General features: G+C 49.5%; 1 protein-coding gene across 1 annotated transcript in view; it reads right to left on the bottom strand.

Moving 5' to 3' along the window:
- The window catches only part of Rassf5 (Ras association domain family member 5), a 74,224-nt gene extending 63,811 nt beyond the window's left edge, over positions 1–10,413 (bottom strand). The window contains exon 1 of the mRNA XM_046452186.2: positions 9,902–10,413. Within this exon, the coding sequence (XP_046308142.1) occupies positions 9,902–10,364 (463 nt within the window). The 5' untranslated portion in view covers positions 10,365–10,413. The remainder of the gene's footprint in view (positions 1–9,901) is intronic.
- Between the last annotated feature and the right edge of the window lie 7,298 nt (positions 10,414–17,711).

Here is a 17,711-nt window from a genome sequence, read left to right as displayed (position 1 = left end):
GACTCCTAAGGGACAACCTGGGGTTAACTCATGTCCTCCCATGCTCAGCCAAAGGGGGAAGGGCCCACAAGGAGGCCATGAGGTTTTGAGAGCGTCAGACCATTCATCTGAGATCAGATACCTGAGCACAGAGGAGTTGACATGCAAAAGGATGTGACCCTAAGGACTTCAGGAGGGGAGGACACAAAAGGAGAAAAGAATAGTCTCTCACAAAAAAGGCAAAAGTGTCAAACTCTTGTCCTAAAATGATGCTTACAGGATTTCCCTTCACTCTGACCCAGAAGAGGTCAAGCATTAGAGGAAAAGTCCACTGCCCAGGACAAGACAGAGCACAGGCACACGACAAGCAGCAGAGCCTTTCAGAAGGCCACCGGAGAGGGGTGCCAGCTCCCAGGCTGCTCAGAGATCCCAGGCTTCACCTATAAACAGCCAATGAAGGAGGGACACTTGTCCTTTACCCAGAGGACACAAATCTCGGAGGACTTGCACACTCATGGAATCCTGGCAGAAGGTTCAAGTGCACATGTGTGCTCTGGTCACCTAGTGTCAGGTCCAGGGAGTTAGCACTTCTGAGTTCAGATGTGAGCCACGGTGTTCCCCATGCAGCCACCAACCTCTGGCTCAGCTCCCTGTGCTGTCATTTTCCCCAAGGTCAAAGAGAACACTGAAGGGCATCCTATCCCAAAGGCCAACATCTTCAGAAGAGAATATCAGTAGAACAAACCTAAGCTGCACTCTGATCCCGCAACGAGGCTCCCCGGTCACCTGCCCTTCTCAGAAATCTAACCAGGAGGTCCCCATCTAGATCACCCACCCTATGGGTATTATATTGCTTGGTGTAGTAGCAATAATGTCACAATGTTTACAGGTCATTTTTTTAATATGCCACCCTTGCTTAGGCCTGGACACTGTTTTCTTCTCCCTAATACTTTCTCAGGGAGAGCAGGATACCTATAGGAGTGGGCGGCTTTAGTTTACCGAGCAGCTATGTATCAGAAAAGCATCGTTAAGTGAGTCCAGATCCTAAAAGAGTCCACACTCTTGAGACCATCAAGCAAGGGGTGGGAGCCAAGGTTCCCTGAAATCTCCATGAGAGTCCAGGATTTCCTGGCTGCCCGGGCTCTTTTCTCGGTAGGCCTCAGAGAGAAGAGCACATGTGCTGGGGGGAGTTTTAAATATGAGCAATGAGGGGAATCCCTCCTGAATGCCCCATTGGACTTGAGGATAGACTGACCTCACTTCTCTTTTCTCCTCAATTCAGAGATTTCCTTCCTTCCTTTCTTTCTTCTTTTATTAATGTGGTAGGAATGGAACTTGTGCATACTAGGCAAGTGCTCTACCACTGAGCTGCACCCCCAGCCCCACAAAACAATTCTTTAACAGATTAAGCCACTGGAGAAGCCAGCAGGAAAGAACTGGAAGAGTCTGGGGACAGGACTTTGGGAGGCTCTAGACTCTTCACTCTAGATCTTTTAGAAACTAGATCAATGTTTCACTGCAGGGATGGGCTGGGAGGAGCACCACCTACAGGCAGGGGAATGTCCGCAATGATCTCTCACCGCCCTGATGTTCAAGCATTAACTAGATGACCTCCATGATGAAGTGGGAGTCGGCCAAGGGCCAAGAGAATTTGAATCAACAAACTTCACCATCTTAAGGGAGGGGGGTACAATATATTTCTCACCTTGAAATGCTCTCCTTCTAGAAAGCTACCTCCAGATTGCTTTTAAAAATAGTCCCCACTAGAATACACAGTCACTGACAGCATGCTCCATCCATCCTCTCAAAACCCTCAGGTTACAGCTGGAATCTTCTGTTCTGTTTAAACACTAAGTCATCGCTGGGGCTTTTGGATTTTTAATACTTTCCTCAGTTGAAGAAAAGAAATAATTGCTTCAACAGAAACCACCGAATCTCCAACTTCCATTCAACTTGGATGGAAAAAAACGACTTCCTTCAAGTAAGCCAGGAAAGTGGGCGATGGTACCTGTCCCAACTGTGAACCTGACTTGGGGCAATACACAGAGGCAGAGTTGCTCTTTCCCACGGGGCCACACCACACACACTGCCTAGGATTAGAGCTAGAGGTCCATTTTCCAGTCCCAAGCTAACCCTTCTCACCCTAGCTGTCCCTTCTAGAATCTGATTTCCCTAGTCTGCTGATTTCCCTTCGGTTCCTGGCTAGTCCTATGTCGTGAACTCCGACAGCTGGGTCATGGCAGGGAGGAGGCAGGGAACAGGAAAGATATTCTACCTGCCTCTCCCTGCCTAGTGCCTGCACTGTCCTGACACGGACGGGAAGGGTGGGAACCAAAGACACTTGTTTCTTTTATCCTGGGATTTAGAAAAACTTCAGCCTTTGTTGGAAGATCTTATGATTTGTGCATGCTGAAGATCCACTTAAACACGGAATATTGAAATTCGGCCAACTCTCAATTATCCAGGCACTGGCTGGTGGCCTTGCATCTGGATCACAACCCCTTGGCACTTCCTTTTCTTCCCCGTACCTCTTTTTATTATTATTATTACTTTGGACATTTCGGTATTTGTTGGCAGAAGGAAGGCAGATGAATAAGAAAACTCAACTAGCTTCCGTGACCAATGATGTCAGCTATGTTGGATTCTGGTGTTGGTTTTGAGACTGATGATCTGGGTCATCTTAGAGAAAAGTCACTTGACTTCCCTGAATGCTGTGTTTCCACATCTAGGAGATGGCCACGATTAAGCCAGCCCTGCCTACCTCACTAGGGAACTGCCGGGCTCAACATAGACAGTGCACGTGACAATGCTTCAGAAGCAGCCAGTGCAACAGAAGTTCCATCTGCTCTCACCATTTCTTGGCCATTCCCAATTCTTCTTTTTTTCTCGCCAGGGATTGAACCCAGTGGGTCAACCACTGAGCCACATCCCTAGCCCTTTTTATGTTTTATTTTGGGACAGGGTCTCTCTAAGTTGTTGAGGACCTTGCTAAATTGCTGAGGCTGGCTTTGAATTTGCAATCCCCCTGCCTCAGCCTCCTGAGCTGCTGGGATTACAGGCATGTGCCACCACATCCTGCTCCAACTCTTCTTATTCCACCTGAATACTCCCATTTTAGCAGGTTCACAGAATATCAACTTGTATCTTGAACAAACTCAATGGTAATTCTTTCCCAGATCTAGCATCCAATAGAAACGAAACATAAGAGGATTTATGGGCCTTTGGGGCCTGACTTCATGAACGTGCCATCTGGTTTCTTAAAGGTCCATGCAATCCAAGTTTTATTTTCATTTTCTAGCAGCCCCTGCCAACGGCCACTGCAGTAAGACCTGTCCCCACCCTGGAAATGTGTTTGTTCAAGGAACAGGGGAGGGGGCAGAAGGTGGCACATGGGCCCTCCACTGAAGAGTAAGCATGACCCAGCCCTCTGTGGTTACAGGTGAGTGTCACACTTGGTCACCCAGCTGTCTGCCCAGTGACACATAGGACTAAACAGACTGGATGTTGAACACTACCCTCTCGTAAATCCTTAGCACAATGTTATCTCAAGGTTCCCCCTGAAGTCTTCAAATAGACCTGGAGCAGTAGGTGTAGGTAGGAAAATCCTAAAGAAAATCTGGGGCCTACTTCTGCTCCTGGGAGTCACCAGACCCTTCAGCCAAGATGGGTCCTTCTCCCCCAGGAGGCTGGGCACATGCCACAATGCCAGGAGGGACTCCACTGCACTTCTTCCTTCCTTTTCTAAAGGGCAAAAAGGGAACCAAACTTTGGAGAGTCCCCTACGGGTGCATCTCTAAGGGGCCTTTTCTACTCCTAAAACCACTAGCAGGCTAGGACAAGTCCAGCACAGATGTGCTGACCACTTCAGTCAATGACCACTCCATGGAGAAGCCTGAGGTCTATCAGGCTCTGTCGGTGTCCTGTCTCCTCAGCATGGTATGTGGGTGTTTCAGAAAGGACTGGAATTCCACCTCCCCATGGGGGTCTGAGGCAAGAAAGTCTTGCCCTTTGGGGCAGGGTAGCCATGGCCATGCCCCAGAGCTGATTTTATTCCACTATCCCAGTGCCCCCAGGGATCCAAGCCTTCTGCCCTGTCTGACATCATTGCTTCAGCCTCCTTCTTCTTTCCCCAAAGCCCCAAATCTGGCTCCCTGCCTTCTCCAAACCCTGAGCTCCAGCCTGGAACATGTGAAGAGAAGCTTGCCAGAACTTTTGGAAAAAAAAACCCAAAGTGACTAAATGCAAAACCATCTTCCCAGCATCGGCTGCCGCCAGCACTTCCCGACCCAACCAGGGCAGAGCAGCAGCAGAGCCCTGAGGGAGGGGTGGGTGGCCGGCCAGGGTAAGCTGAGAGCAAAGAGCATCCAGCAAACGCACAGACCTGGATCTGCAAGCTCAGATAGAGGAGCTGCATGAGCCAGTGCTGGCTGAACTGCAGGAACAGAATGGCTGGGGGCTGGGGGTGTTCACCTGCTTTGCACACCCACAAATACTCACCCTCTGGGAAATACTCACCTTGCCATCCCAGGAATGCAAACAGGAAGGGCCTCTAATGAGGGCAGAGACGTGTTTACAGGTTCCTCACTTAGCCTTAATAATACCTTGGGCTGGGCGAGCGTGACAGGCAGCTGCCCTCCATGGGGAAATGGAGGAGTGAGGGTGGGTGTGGGAAGCCAGAGAGAACACTGTGGGAGAGCATTTGGGATGCAGGAGTGGGGACCCGATTATGGCTGGGCCATGCCGGGTGGCGTCTGACACAGGGGTGCTGGGCACAGGGCCCCAAAGAGGGAAATGGCTTAAGGGCCTGAGATGGCCCCAAAGCCTTCAAAGTGTGTTGGAATTAGCCTACAGGAGAGGTACTAGCCTCTCTGCTGCACCTAGCAAGTCCTGGACAGGTGACTCCCTCTCAACAAATGTGAGATTTCAACAGAAGCGTCTTCCTCCATACTCATGAAGTTATTTTAAGAATGAACTCAGTGGCATGAAAACATCTGGGCTCTTCAGAGAAAAGCACTATTGACATGCGAAGAATTCTTCCTGTGCTCCTTCTCAGACCTGGCTGGGCCTGGCTCCAGCCTGACCCACACCCTCCCTGACAGGATGAATTCTCTCCACCATCCAGCAGGGCCCCTGGGGCTGGACTGGGGCTGTCTTTCCTTGTCACTCTTGGCCTACCTTCCAGGCTTGGCAAAGGCTGATTTAAAAGTAAACTTGGGGAGACTAGAGAAACCCAGATCCAACCAACCCTCAGTGCTGAGGGGAGATGTCAATTCACTCCCACCTAATAACTCTGCAGGATCAGCAGGCGAACACACACGTTCATTACCAAGTCTAATTAGGCTGGCAGACAAGTGGCATTAATCATTTTTGACTGTACCTGTGATTCAAGCCCCTCACACTCCATAATCAGAAAATTTCATGCTCTGATGAATAGGGGGGGAAATTAAGCCCACACTTAATCCTTTCACTTTCATCTTTTAAGACGACAGGAAGCAGGGAGGAGAGGAATAACAGCGGGTGCAGAGTGAGGGGCTCAGAAGCCTCTGGAAAGCAATGTATGTCCTTTCCCTATCCCCTAACACACACCCTCCAATAGGACCTGTCCCAAGAAGACCCTAATGAGAGCCAGGACGAGGGGAGAGAATAGGGGTGAGGGATTCCCACCATCCTTAACAACAAAACAACCATTTCTGTGCTCAGTCTTCCAGCCTCCAAAGGCAAGCATGGGTCTAAATCAATGAGAACACCAGTGCACACTTCAACACTCCTGGGAGTGCCTAACAAAAGCTTTCAGGTGCCCAGGGTAAATACAGAAGCCTCCAGGACACCAAAGGACACTTTCCAAGATGTCTGCAATGAAGACCTTTCTCTGCTGCAGGAAGAGTCCACAGCAATGTCCCAGTAACCTTTTTTGCAAAGAACCCCCAACAAGGGATGGTTCTGCAGGATCAGTGGGCTCTCATATGGGTGGTTCCAGTCCTGCAGAGAGCCTACTTAAACCCAGCCATTAATGCAGTGACAGGAACTAGAAAGCTCTTACGGAGCTCTATGCCATACCAGCCACACTCAGTAAGAAAAGACACTGAGCCCCTCCCGAGCGCCTCATGGTAAACACCTTACTCACACCATAATTAGTCTATCACCGGAGGGGGAGGTCAGGAGGATGAGCCCCAGGGCCCCCTTTCAACCCTATCATTCCAGTCCTTTAACACATCATGGCTCTGAAAACGCCCCTCTGGAGAGAGACTCTGACTCTAGAAGACACACGGTGGTCACCTGCAGTGTACAAAGGATGTCTAAACGTCTCCCGGGCCATGTGAGCTGCACTTAAATTCTCCAACTGCCAGATGATTCCCTGGCCCAGGATGGTTGACACATCCACCAAAATTTAGATGAAAGATAAAATCATCTCATGTGCCTTCTACAAAACTAAGGATCCATGATTCCTAAGGGACAGTCCCTGAGAACAAAGCCAAAGGGCAGCTGGCGAGTTTTGCAGGTTATTTGCTATTGTCCATTCTCTCCTGAAATGCTGGAAGGTTTTCATTGTAAACATCTTGGAAAGGGTCCTTTGGTGTCCTGGAGGCTTCTGTATTTACCTTGGGCACCTGAAAGGTGTGTGTGTGTGTGTGTGTGTGTGTGTGCACCAATGTCCACTGATTTCCCTCTCTATCTAACAAATGTGATTTCTTTGATCCTAGGACAAGGATCCTGGTATGAACTCTGAACTTTCTTGTTTGCAAATCCAACAAGAGCTCAGTTACAGACCCTGAAGTAGAGGGAGCTTAAGTTAGGAAAACAGAAGGTGCAAAGACAATTTTCTAAAAGCTCCCCTTATTAAAAAGCCCATTTGCCAACATGGCTCCCACCCAGTGCCAGCCTCCTGTGCAGACAGATGTCATTCACATACCCACTGCCCTTCTGCTTGTTTCCAAGAACACGGAGCTTTAATAGCACAAACAAGTCACCACCTTCAACTTCCACTTATTGAAACTATGCCTGGCGCTTTGCTGGGTGCAGGTGGCACACAGACAAGGAGCCAATGGCTTTGTAAACCCTCAGCTGGGCACAGAAGTGTCTCAGCCACTGGCATTCTGTAAGGATGCTCCTCTGCCACAGCAGGCTCCTCCTGAAGACACTGGGCAGGAGTGCCATTTCTAGAGGACATTCAGCATCTGAATGTTCCGGGATGCTTACAGCACTCATTTCCCGATGCAGCTCAGCAAACAGGTTGAGTTTGAAAATTGCACTCACTCCTTAGAAAAGCGATCCCAGGAGGTATCACAAGCCCAGGCTAGTTGTTGTGGCTGTTGGACGGGAGGGGATAACAGCAAGTCATATTGAATTAAATGTCCATTGCCCTTTGCTATGCACCATCTGAAGCACTTTACATATACAAGATAAATCCATGAATTCTCACATTAGCATGATCTAAAACATGATCTCCATGCTTTTAAACAGGGAAACGGAACACAGAGATGCACAAGGTCACACAAAAACCAAGCAGCAGTCAGGAGTCAAGCCCAGGACTCTGGTTACAGCCTGTGTTCTTCATCACTGCATAGTGTTGACTTTTAAAAGGTCCTTCCTATGCTGGTGTGTGGTGTGGTGCACACTTATAGTCCCAGTAATTTGGGAAGCTGAGACAGGAGGATCATAAGTTCAAGGCCGGACTCAGCAACTTAATGAGATTCTATCTCAAAACTAAAAAAAAGGACTAGAAATGTCACTCAGTGGTGAAAGCCCTTAGAGTTCAATCCCCAGTACCAAAATAAATAAACAAATAAAAAGCCTTTTCCTGATCCTGGTTTTTCAAAATGAAAACAACCAACCTCATTATGGAATTAGACCAACTTAAAAGAAGATGCTCAGTGAGTTTGTCCTGCCAGCCAAACTTGCACATCAGAACATTTCTCAACTTTTCCCAGCCAGTCACAGGCTCAAGATTAGTTAAATATTAATAACAACAAAGAGAGACTCCTCTCTGTAGCCCCTTGATTCCAGTCTGTTTCCTCTCTAGTGTTCAGACATCTCTGGTTGGAATCAAACCAACTATGTAGGGGGCCATGGAAGCCCAAGAAAGTGAAGACTTTACCAAATCACACACAGCAGCAGAGGTACTACCCAAGGACAGGGTCTTCATGACAGTAGAAACTTATGGCCGAACTTATTGGGTTAGTCCACTTATGACTTAACCCAATGAAACAAACAATTCTAAGGTGATGTGAGGATAACGTCATTTAACCATAGAGTATCACACATACACATACACTACTTACTACCAAACCAAAAAATTATCATAAAACTATGTGCAAAATGTTCAACAATAGATGTAGTCCCCAAAAGTCTAAATACAAACAAGAATGCCAATGAAGCAGATCTCTTGGGATTCCAGACAATAAAACCCATTACAGTGAGGATATTGCTTCTCTCCTGTGTATAATAAGGTCAGTAGATGCAGTCAAGTATCCCAGGACCCTCCAGAGGACAAAGGTCACCAACATATTCCTGTTGCATTGGATTGTCAGGTCAGAGGCATTGGCCAAGTGGCAGCCCCTCCCCCACAGGACACATACCTCTATCTATAACTGTTGCTCTTTCCATTTTAATTGGCACCTAAACTGTGAGATCTGGTGATGTAAGAACAACACCCACTTTCTCCTTCAATTGTCCCCTTCCACCTGACCCTGGCTTAGAGTCTGTCTGAGTTCTCCTTCCTGGCAGCCAGCTGCAGCAGGAGGCACACTGTGGGCTGCAGGGAGAGTCAACGTAGGGCTCTCCTGACTCACATAGCCACCGCTGCTGTCCAGGGCTGCAGTGGGGTGGGAGATGTGGGGCTGCTGTCATGGGGGGAAGGGCCTTCGCTGAAAGATGCAAACCACAATCCATTTCCAGAGATGCTGGTTACAGGTTGTGCCACTGTCTGTGCTTTGTGCTTCTGATATTTAAAATATCTACATAAACACACGGCTTTGGATATCCTCTGCCAAACTGGCAATAGCAAATGCAGGGGTGGAGGGAAGACACCTATTAAAGGAATACACACACCTTACTGTAGGACGGGAAATAATAAGCCCCACGAAGACTGCAGATTTGCTTAGAAAATCTCTACACTGGGTGCTCAGTGTTTTCTAGTCAGGATTGAGACCAGTGCGGCTGGGGAGGTAACCAGAGGGGCCTGGGAAGAAGGGACCCAGCTGGGAGTTGGATCATTTTTGAAGCATGATGACTGATGAGGAACCCAGGAGGAGGAGGAGGCAGGGCACAGCCACATACTGGAGCAGAGTCCAAAGGTTTGAGGGGCCAGGGGTAGAAGACAGAAGCGGGTACCGGTCCTGCTTGACCAAAAGAGCTTGACCCCAAGCTCTTTCCTCAAGCTCTTTTCAATCTCACAGCCTATTTCCATCCAAAGCTTAGCTAAGTCTCCTCCCTGTCCCAATAGGTTCCCCTGGAGCGGTCTGGGCTTGTACGTTAGGCGGACAAACAAGCCATTTTTTCCATTAACACAAATAAGCAAAGGTCAAATGGTCACTTCAATATCAGTCTCACAACCCTCTTCCAAGAATTCACAACTAAAGCAAGAGGGTCCAGGGGATGACCTTCAGGCGGCCATCAACCCCAACCCGCAAGCTTGCCTGTGTGCGTGCATGCTGGGGGTGGGGTGAGGCCCAGGAACGCACCTGTCAGCAGAGAGGTATTTGTCAAACACCGCACAACCATTCCTGGGCAGTGCGCAGTCACTAAGGATAAGAGGCAGGGAAATAAGGAGCTGAGAGTCTCGGGGGTTACTGGCCTTAAGTTCGGGTCTCCTCTGGAGCCAAGGATGGCAATGTCCCCTCTCTCCTTGCCCCTACCCCTCATGGTCCTTGGCCGTTGGACTGCGGTCTTCCCGCGCCCCTCCCTGCCCTGCCCGGACACTCACTGGCGCAGCGCAGTGCCTGCCGCAGCACCTCTCCTCCGCATAGGTCACACCAACCGGGGCCGCCCCGCAGCGCCAATTCGGCAAAGCTGTGCCCCTCGCCTCGCTCCGCCGGGACGCGGGGATCCTGCGGCTGTTCGAAGATGCTCCGCACGTCGCGGGGCCGGGGCGCCCCAGGCCGCCTCCGCAGTCTCTGCTGCAGACCAGGCCGGAGAGGGCGAGCGGGTCGGGAGGCCCGGGGTTGAGGATCGGGGTCTCCCCGGGCAGCCCTCCGGACGCCGCGCCCCTCGTGCGCCCCGGGCGCGGTGGAGAGGGGCGCGGGGACGCAGCGGCGCGAGGAGCGGCTGGGGGGCGGCGGCAGCGGCGGCGATTCCGGGCCGCTCAGGCTCTGCAGATAACGCGGCGGTTCGGGGTCCAAGAGTAGCGGGTAGGGGCGCTGCCCGATGGCCGGGGACGCCATGGCCATGCCTTGCTAGTGGCGGCGGCGGCGGCTCCCGCGGCGGCTAGACTCCCGAGCCAGCCCCGAGAGAAGGGGCGGCCCCAGACCAGCGCGCCTTTAAAGGGACCGCAGCCCACAGGGCGGGGCGGAGGCGGGGAGACTTCAGAGAAGCAGGAAGGGCCACCCGAGGGAACAACCAACGGACCGAGGGGCAGGGTCAGCAACGGGCGGGACTGAGCGAGGATGGATTTAGGGGTGCCTTCACGAAGCCGAGTGGACATCTGGGTCCACTGAAGGATGCTGCATAGGGAAGGTTCTATGCAGCACGACTCAGAAGGCGCGTTTTTCTGTAGGGGTCCCTCTGCCTTCAGCCCGGCCTCTCCCTCTCCGATCCGTCCACCTCCCGCTCCCCAGCACGCCCCGGTGAGACGGCCGGTTGCAAGGGAAGGGCTTTGGAACTGTCTGAGGATGGGGTCTAACCCGACAGTGGGACATCCACTGACTGGGTGTCCTCTGTCACTCTCCAGGTGTCCATGCCTTCAAAAGGGTTGTGCTGCTTTGCTCGCTCATCCCTTGGCCCGCCGCTGCCGCCACCCCCTTGCTAGCCGAGCCCGACGTGGGTCGGGAAGGTCCCGCTTGCAGTGCCGAGTCGCGTGACGCGGAGGGAAGCGAGCACTCGGGACATTTCCGAAGCTGACCGCGGAAAGCTGCCTCCAGGCGTCCGCGTGAGACTTTGACTCTGGTTGGATTTCCCCTCTCTTAACAGCCCTACCGGGTAGAGTTTTCCCGTTTCCTGGAAGACTGGGATTATGATGATCCTGGGCCCTGGGTTATGAGAACGCTCCCGCGCCCCATGGATTGGGGGAGTTTTTCTTCCTAATCAAATCCTCCTCTCCCCTTAGCTGCGGAAATACCTCAGCTTTGTACTTGGTACGGACAGTTCACCTGTGAGATCCTTTTTCTATCAGCATCAGGGCTTGCTTCAGGGGCCCATTCCTGGTCTAAGGCTCTACAGATATAGTCATCTCAAAAGCCTTAATTTTTAAGCAAAGGGCCAGAGCATCTTCTGTTCACACTGGGTCCCCAAAAATTATGAAGGGGGTTCTGACCAGCGCCTTCGTCCATGGAGACATCCCCCCCCCATTCATGGGTGAGGAAACAGGATTCTGGTGAAGCCGGGGCTCCTGGATCTTTGGGCCTATGTGACCTGTCAGAGATTAGCAATGACTAGGCCTTCTCTAACCCCAGTTTTGTTAACTCTAAGTTGGGCTCAGAGTGGGGAGATAGATAAATGCTGTTGTGGTACTTTCCAGTTCCACTGCTTTAACTCAAGATTCAGCTCTTTCTTCTTGAAACACTGGTTTGATTTGGTTAATTTAGCAGAGTGCCAGCAACCGACTTTGGAAACACAGTCTGTCCCCTACTGATCAGAAGACTCTGCATTCAGGTTTAAACCAACAATCAATGGAAAATATTCAGAAGGGGGGGGGTACTGAATATATACACTTTTTTTTTCTTGTCATCATTCCATAAACAATACAATGTAACAACTATTTATGTAACATTTACATTGTATTAAGTATTACAAGCAAACTAGGGATGATTTAAAGTTTATGGGAGAGTGTGCATAGGTTATAAGCGAACACTATGCCATTTTATATGAGGGACTTGAGCATCAGCAGATTTTGGTATGGGTAGAAAGTTCTGGAACCAATTCCCCGGACCCCCACCCCACCCTGGACTTAATCTAAATACCAGAGAAACAGAGGGAGAGGGAGAGGGACAAAGGGGGGAAAGGGAAAGGGAAGGAGAGAAAGAGAGAGGATTGTAGAATAAATTCTTCTAGATCTGGCTTTCCTGGTTTTTCCCAGGCCAGAGATGGGTCTCCCCCTAGTGTCTAGTAGGGGAATCCTCATTGCTGCTTTTTGTTTTCCCCTTGAAAGTAATTTTTAGGTAATTCCTAAAATTTCTAGAGTCCAATGGCCAAGAATTTCCCAGGCTGCTTTGTTCCATAGCTTCTCCCTCTTTCTGGTGGTAATCGTAGAGTCCCCTTCCTCCCAAATTTGTAGCAGAGGACAGGTTCCCGGCCTCTGGGTCTTGCCACATGAGGTAGTTTCTGGATAGATGGGAAGAATGACCCAGAGACCACCCCACGGTGCTGTAGAGCAGGGGAGCTGAGATGGGGTGTGTGAGCCACAAGCAGCCCCCTCGGCTCCATCCCTCCTCCACCTTTCCTCTTCCCTCTGGGAGCCTACATCTTCTCTACAATAGTGGTTTTCAAACTTTGGCAGGCAACACAATATCCTGGAGGGCTTTATTAAGTCACAGATTACTGGGCTCCACACCCAGAGTTTCTGAGTCAGTTTGTCTGAGGCTGGGATTTGAGATTTTTGCACATTTTTAGCAAGTTCTCAAGTTGTGTTGGTGTTGCTGTTCCAAGGAACCCAGTTTGAGAACCATTCTTACCCCTAGGGCTAAGGTGGTAATAAGAAAATGGGCTTTTCTGTTCTGTTTCCCACTGGACTAGCAAACTTCCAGTGCAATAGGACTGGAAAAAAACAAAAGGGGCTATTCGTGAATGCCTTCTGTGGTTTGTGTACATTTGCCTTTATGGACTCTTATTTCCATCTTTCCCACTTTTTGGCTTACAGAAGAAGGTCTCTCAGGGTTGTTACAGAAACCTATATTGTATGTAGGTATTTTTGTACCCACTCTCTGTTATCCAACTATCTCCAAAGCTCTGACACTTGTCCAAAGATCACTCCCTTTCAGGAGTGTAGTGTACTGAGTGAGGCCCGGGGCATGGACCCAGCCTGGGCTCTGGGTAAGAGTTTGGTGTGGCAAGAAGCAACAGGATTCTGGCAAAGAGTACATCACTGAAAGATAAAATACCATTTACGAAGTAATTTCCAGTGATCACCATCTCTGTTCCGTCCCTACTCCCGGTCCCCAGACCCAGCCCAGATTCCTGGCTGGAGAGGCTCTGGAGGATGGGAGCCTGCGGGCTGCCTGGAACAACCAGGCGTGCAAACTTCACGGCTGTATGAGCTGTGCAGAAGGCTTAATGTTTGTCTTCCTGCTGTAGCTCTGATTCGGTGGCATGTCAATGGCTGCTCTCAGCACTGGATGGAGGAGGAGATGTAGGGCCAGAGCCCCACATTTGGCTTCTGGAATGGGAATAGAGATGAAAATGGAGATATAACTTCATGCAGCCAATCCACAGTTTGTTAAGTTTATCTTAAGGTTCATCTCTTTCAGCCAAGAAATCGAGGTCAGAAGAGGTGGCTGCCTCCCCCAACCTCAATAGGAGGCACCCTGCGTGGGACTTGCCTCCTCAGATGCTATCTTTTATAGCTCAGTCCCCTTCTTCCCTGAAATAGCCTCCCCTCCTACTACACACACACACACACACACACACACACACATTCACACAGTAGCAACTCATTCGTCCTTCACCAGGAAGAAGTCCTGAACCATTTTAGTCCCCGGTAGGGTCAGGATATTGTCTGGGGTATGTCCAATGCCTGGACATTAAAATTTTCTGGCCCTGCCTTTGGTCATCCAGTTCCAAGACTAAGCCCCTGGCATCTGCTGAAACACCTCCACTGGGAGTTTTCTCCTCGTTAGCAGATCCTCTTGGCTCAGAGCTCTTGCCTTTTTTCTGATGATGACTCACTCCCAGCAGAGTGGGTTTTGCTGCTTTTACTTTTGACCAAGGGGAAGAATTACCACAGCGAATTCGAGTGTATGGTCAGTGTGTGAAGTCACTGCAGAGGTGGTCCCAGAGCGTGTTGGCTTCCCTATTGGGTGAATTGTTTTAATACTGTCCCCCAAACTCCCTCCTCCTGCCCCTCTGTTAGGGAGGAAAAGGGAAGGGCAGAACACAGCCTGACTTTCCAAAGGGGAAGCTTTTGTTTTTGGTGACTTTGAGGGTATTGAAGGTGCCCCCAAATCCCCAAAGCTTTTAAAGAAATCGGGGAGGCTGACAGTTATACAACTGTCTACTTAGGATTATTGCATACGGCAGGAAAAGCTAGCTAACCTATAACCCAAATCTCAGGGCCTTAAGTAACAGAGACTGCTTCTTAATACTCCATGCCCTGTACAGGTTGACCAGGACATTGTGCTCATTAGAGTTACTCTGGGACCCAGGCTGATGGCACAGTCTTCCTATCTAATGTCACTGTGCCAGAGGGCAATCAAGAGAACCTGGAGGATCTCACATTAGCAGTTTAAAGTTAGCCAGTCACTGGTGGGAGAGATAACTCAGTCCTATAATCTCAGCTACCTGGGAGATGAGGCAGGAGGATCACAAGTTCAAAGCTAGTGTGGGCAATTCAAAAGAGAATCTCTCAAAATACTGAAAAGAGCTGGGGTATAACTCAGTGATGGAGTGCTTCCTTAGCATGTGTGACCCCCTGGGTTCAATCGCCAGCACCACTAAATAAATAAATACTCTGGGGTATTTATTCCTCACAATTTACTGAACTAGTTAAATGCCCTATATAAGAGAAGCAAGATGTGTAATCCCCCACAAGTGCCCAGAATGGGAAAGAACTGGAAATAGTTGGCAGTAGGTACCACTGATCAATGGAATCTCAATCTTCAAGGGAAGAGAAAAGTCTTTCATTCATTTAGCAAGTCATTCTCTAACATCCACTAAGTTTCAGGTGACATTTTGGCACTGATGGTGCAACAGTGCAACAGACGTGTTCGTGGAGCTTACATTTTAGAAGGAGAGCACAGCAGACAGACAAACAAATGTAGGTGTGACATGTGTGTCTAGGACAAAGCCCAGTAAGGGCCTAGGGTATGCCAGGACTGCTACATTAGACCTTTCTTTCTTTCTTTTTTATTTGTTCTTTTTAGTTATACATGACAGTAGAGTGTATTTTGACATACATATGTGGGGTATAACTTCCCATTCTTGTGGTTGTGCATGATGTGGAGTTACACTGGTCATGTATTCATATATGAACACAGGAAAGTTATGTCTGATTCATTCTACTGTTAGGTAGACCTTTCTGAGGCACAGTTACACACAGGGTTGAATGAAGTAAGCCTTTTGTCAGTCTGCACGAGAGTGTCCCAGGCTGCAGGAACAGCAGGCACAGAGCTCCCAAACTTTCCCACCCCTGAGTTTGTTCAATGGATGCATCCTCAGAATGCATTGTAAATACAAATCCCTTGTAAAATGTGAAATGGCTGGCATTGCTCTTTTACAGATGAGAAACTGGGGCTCCAGAAGTCATGTGACTTTCTGATTCAGCATGCCTGGCTATTAGCTTGTGTTTTGTAAGATGGCTCCCAGGCCACACTGGGGAAATGGGGCCACAGCAGTAGATAGTTAAAATTGTGTGACCTCCTCCATGACATTTCAGGGAAGAGGCTATTTCTTTCCCCCTTCCTCCTTCTCTTCTCGAACTTCTATAGAGCTCAGCCTCTCAAAGAAATGAGTGTCACTGATGAGGGGTAATACCTGGTATCACTAGATACCACAAGCTGAAATGGTGACAATGTTTTAGAGAATTAAAATGTGTCTGAAAGTCCCTTGTAAAATGTAAAATGGCTGGCATTGCTCTTTACAGATGAGAAACTGGAGCTCCAGATGTCATGAGACTGACTGATCAGGTGTCATAGTCTGGACTCTAATCTGCTCAGATGCATAAATTTGCCTTTGCACTGCCCAGCTGCTGTGGGAAGAGAGGCAGCCAATCTCTGATCTGGCTTTGTAGGTACAATGCAAAGATCAGCAAACATCTTTCCCCAGTTTTCTCTCCTTGTTGAAATCCTGCTCTTCTTTCCAGATCTGGTCCAAATTCCAGATTCTGTATAGAGCCTTCCCAGAGTCACCCAGATTGAATTCATCTCTCCTTCTTCTAGGCTGCATGAGTCTCTGTGTCTCTGACATGCACGTGGTCCTAATGTGAGGTGCACTGACACTTTAACATTTTTATATCCCTTGCTTAGATCTTGGTCTTTCCCTCTGTGTGCTGAAAAACGAAAGGGGCTCCTTCCATGTTTAATGAAATACATTTAGCTGTAGGCTCAGGACTAGGACATATCTCTTAGCATCCCTCTAAACCATGGCTCCTGTGCTCAGGGGTGTGAATGAAGGCATTGTTTGGTCTGCGGAGAATGGAAGGTAACTGAAAACCTGCTGGGCTGAGTGGAAGTGGGAGTGAGGTTGGGAGTTCCATTTGAGATTCTTGTACATCCTCCAAGATGCTGGTCACTCAGGTGGGTATGCTGCTTCTAGGTGCTTCTAACTGGCCAGGATGAGGGCTGATGGAGCACTATCCTTAGCTCCAGGGGATGGATTTGCGGTATGTCACCAAACACCAGAGCTCCCAAGGAAATCTTCTAAGTCCTTGACAGAATTTGGGAACAAGAAGGGCTGATCGGGGAAGGGGCTCCTAGAAAGGTGTCACTGTGAAGGATGGGGTGGGCAGGGCTTGCTTCCCACCAGTTTACTGGAGCCTCCTCCACCTCATCTCAATTATGGAATTTTTCCGTTCTAAGCCACTCTGCCAAGCTTATGATAAGACTGATGTGTGTGTGTGTGTGTGTGTGTGTGTGTGGTGTGTATGTGTTTTCCTTTCCATGTTGGAAAAACTCAGATATTCCAGCAGATTTGTCAGCAGCTTTTGTCGCTCAGCCAGCAGGGAGGCTGCAAGCCACAGCCACTTACATTCCAGCGCTAAGCCAGCTCTGAGCCCATTACAGTGGCAGGAAGCCATGAACTCGGGCTATGACAGACCATCAAGAGCAGAGTGGCCTGGATGACCTCATGGGATATCCCTGCCCCACCTCAGCCCCCACCACCTGGCACTGATCCCTTCCTCTGTCTTATGGCTCTCATTTCGGCTTCTTTTTCCGTCTCCCTTTCCCTCTCCTTCCCCACTACACCATCTCTCCCCACCTCTCTTTATCTCTCCCTCCCTTCTTCCTCTTTCCATGGTGACTCCCATCTCTCCTCTCCCCTCCTCCCTACCTCCTTCTGATGAAGGTACAGAGAAAGGATCCATGCTGCCCCAGGTGGCAGTCTTTCTGAGCTTCCAGGGAAAATAAAGTTGCTTTGGGTTATCCTGGCCGGTCCCTCAACATGTCCCCCTGGAGGTGCCCGACTAAGGATCCTTAACAACATGGAATTTGGTCTTTAGAAAATCATTGAAGCTGTTTTGAAGTGAACCCAAAATGGCCAGTTGTAGCAATTCTTTAAGGGGTTCCACTGCCCAAGTGAGGGAGCCCCCTGTGAAATGAGTGGTGGATTCAAAGATGGGCAGCCAGGCCATTGTGGAAATCCATCCTGTCCTTATACTGGCTTCTCTGGACGCAGCTGTTACAAAGGGGCTTGGATAGGGGCACCTAGTC

Source organism: Marmota monax, unplaced genomic scaffold, assembly GCF_021218885.2.
Source record: "Marmota monax isolate L192 unplaced genomic scaffold, Marmota_monax_Labrador192_F-V1.1 WCK01_AAM20220418_F8-fsc00105, whole genome shotgun sequence".
Lineage (NCBI taxonomy): Eukaryota > Metazoa > Chordata > Mammalia > Rodentia > Sciuridae > Marmota > Marmota monax.
The sequence above is the reverse complement of the archived record's forward strand: the minus strand, read 5'-3'. Positions and strand labels throughout refer to the sequence as shown.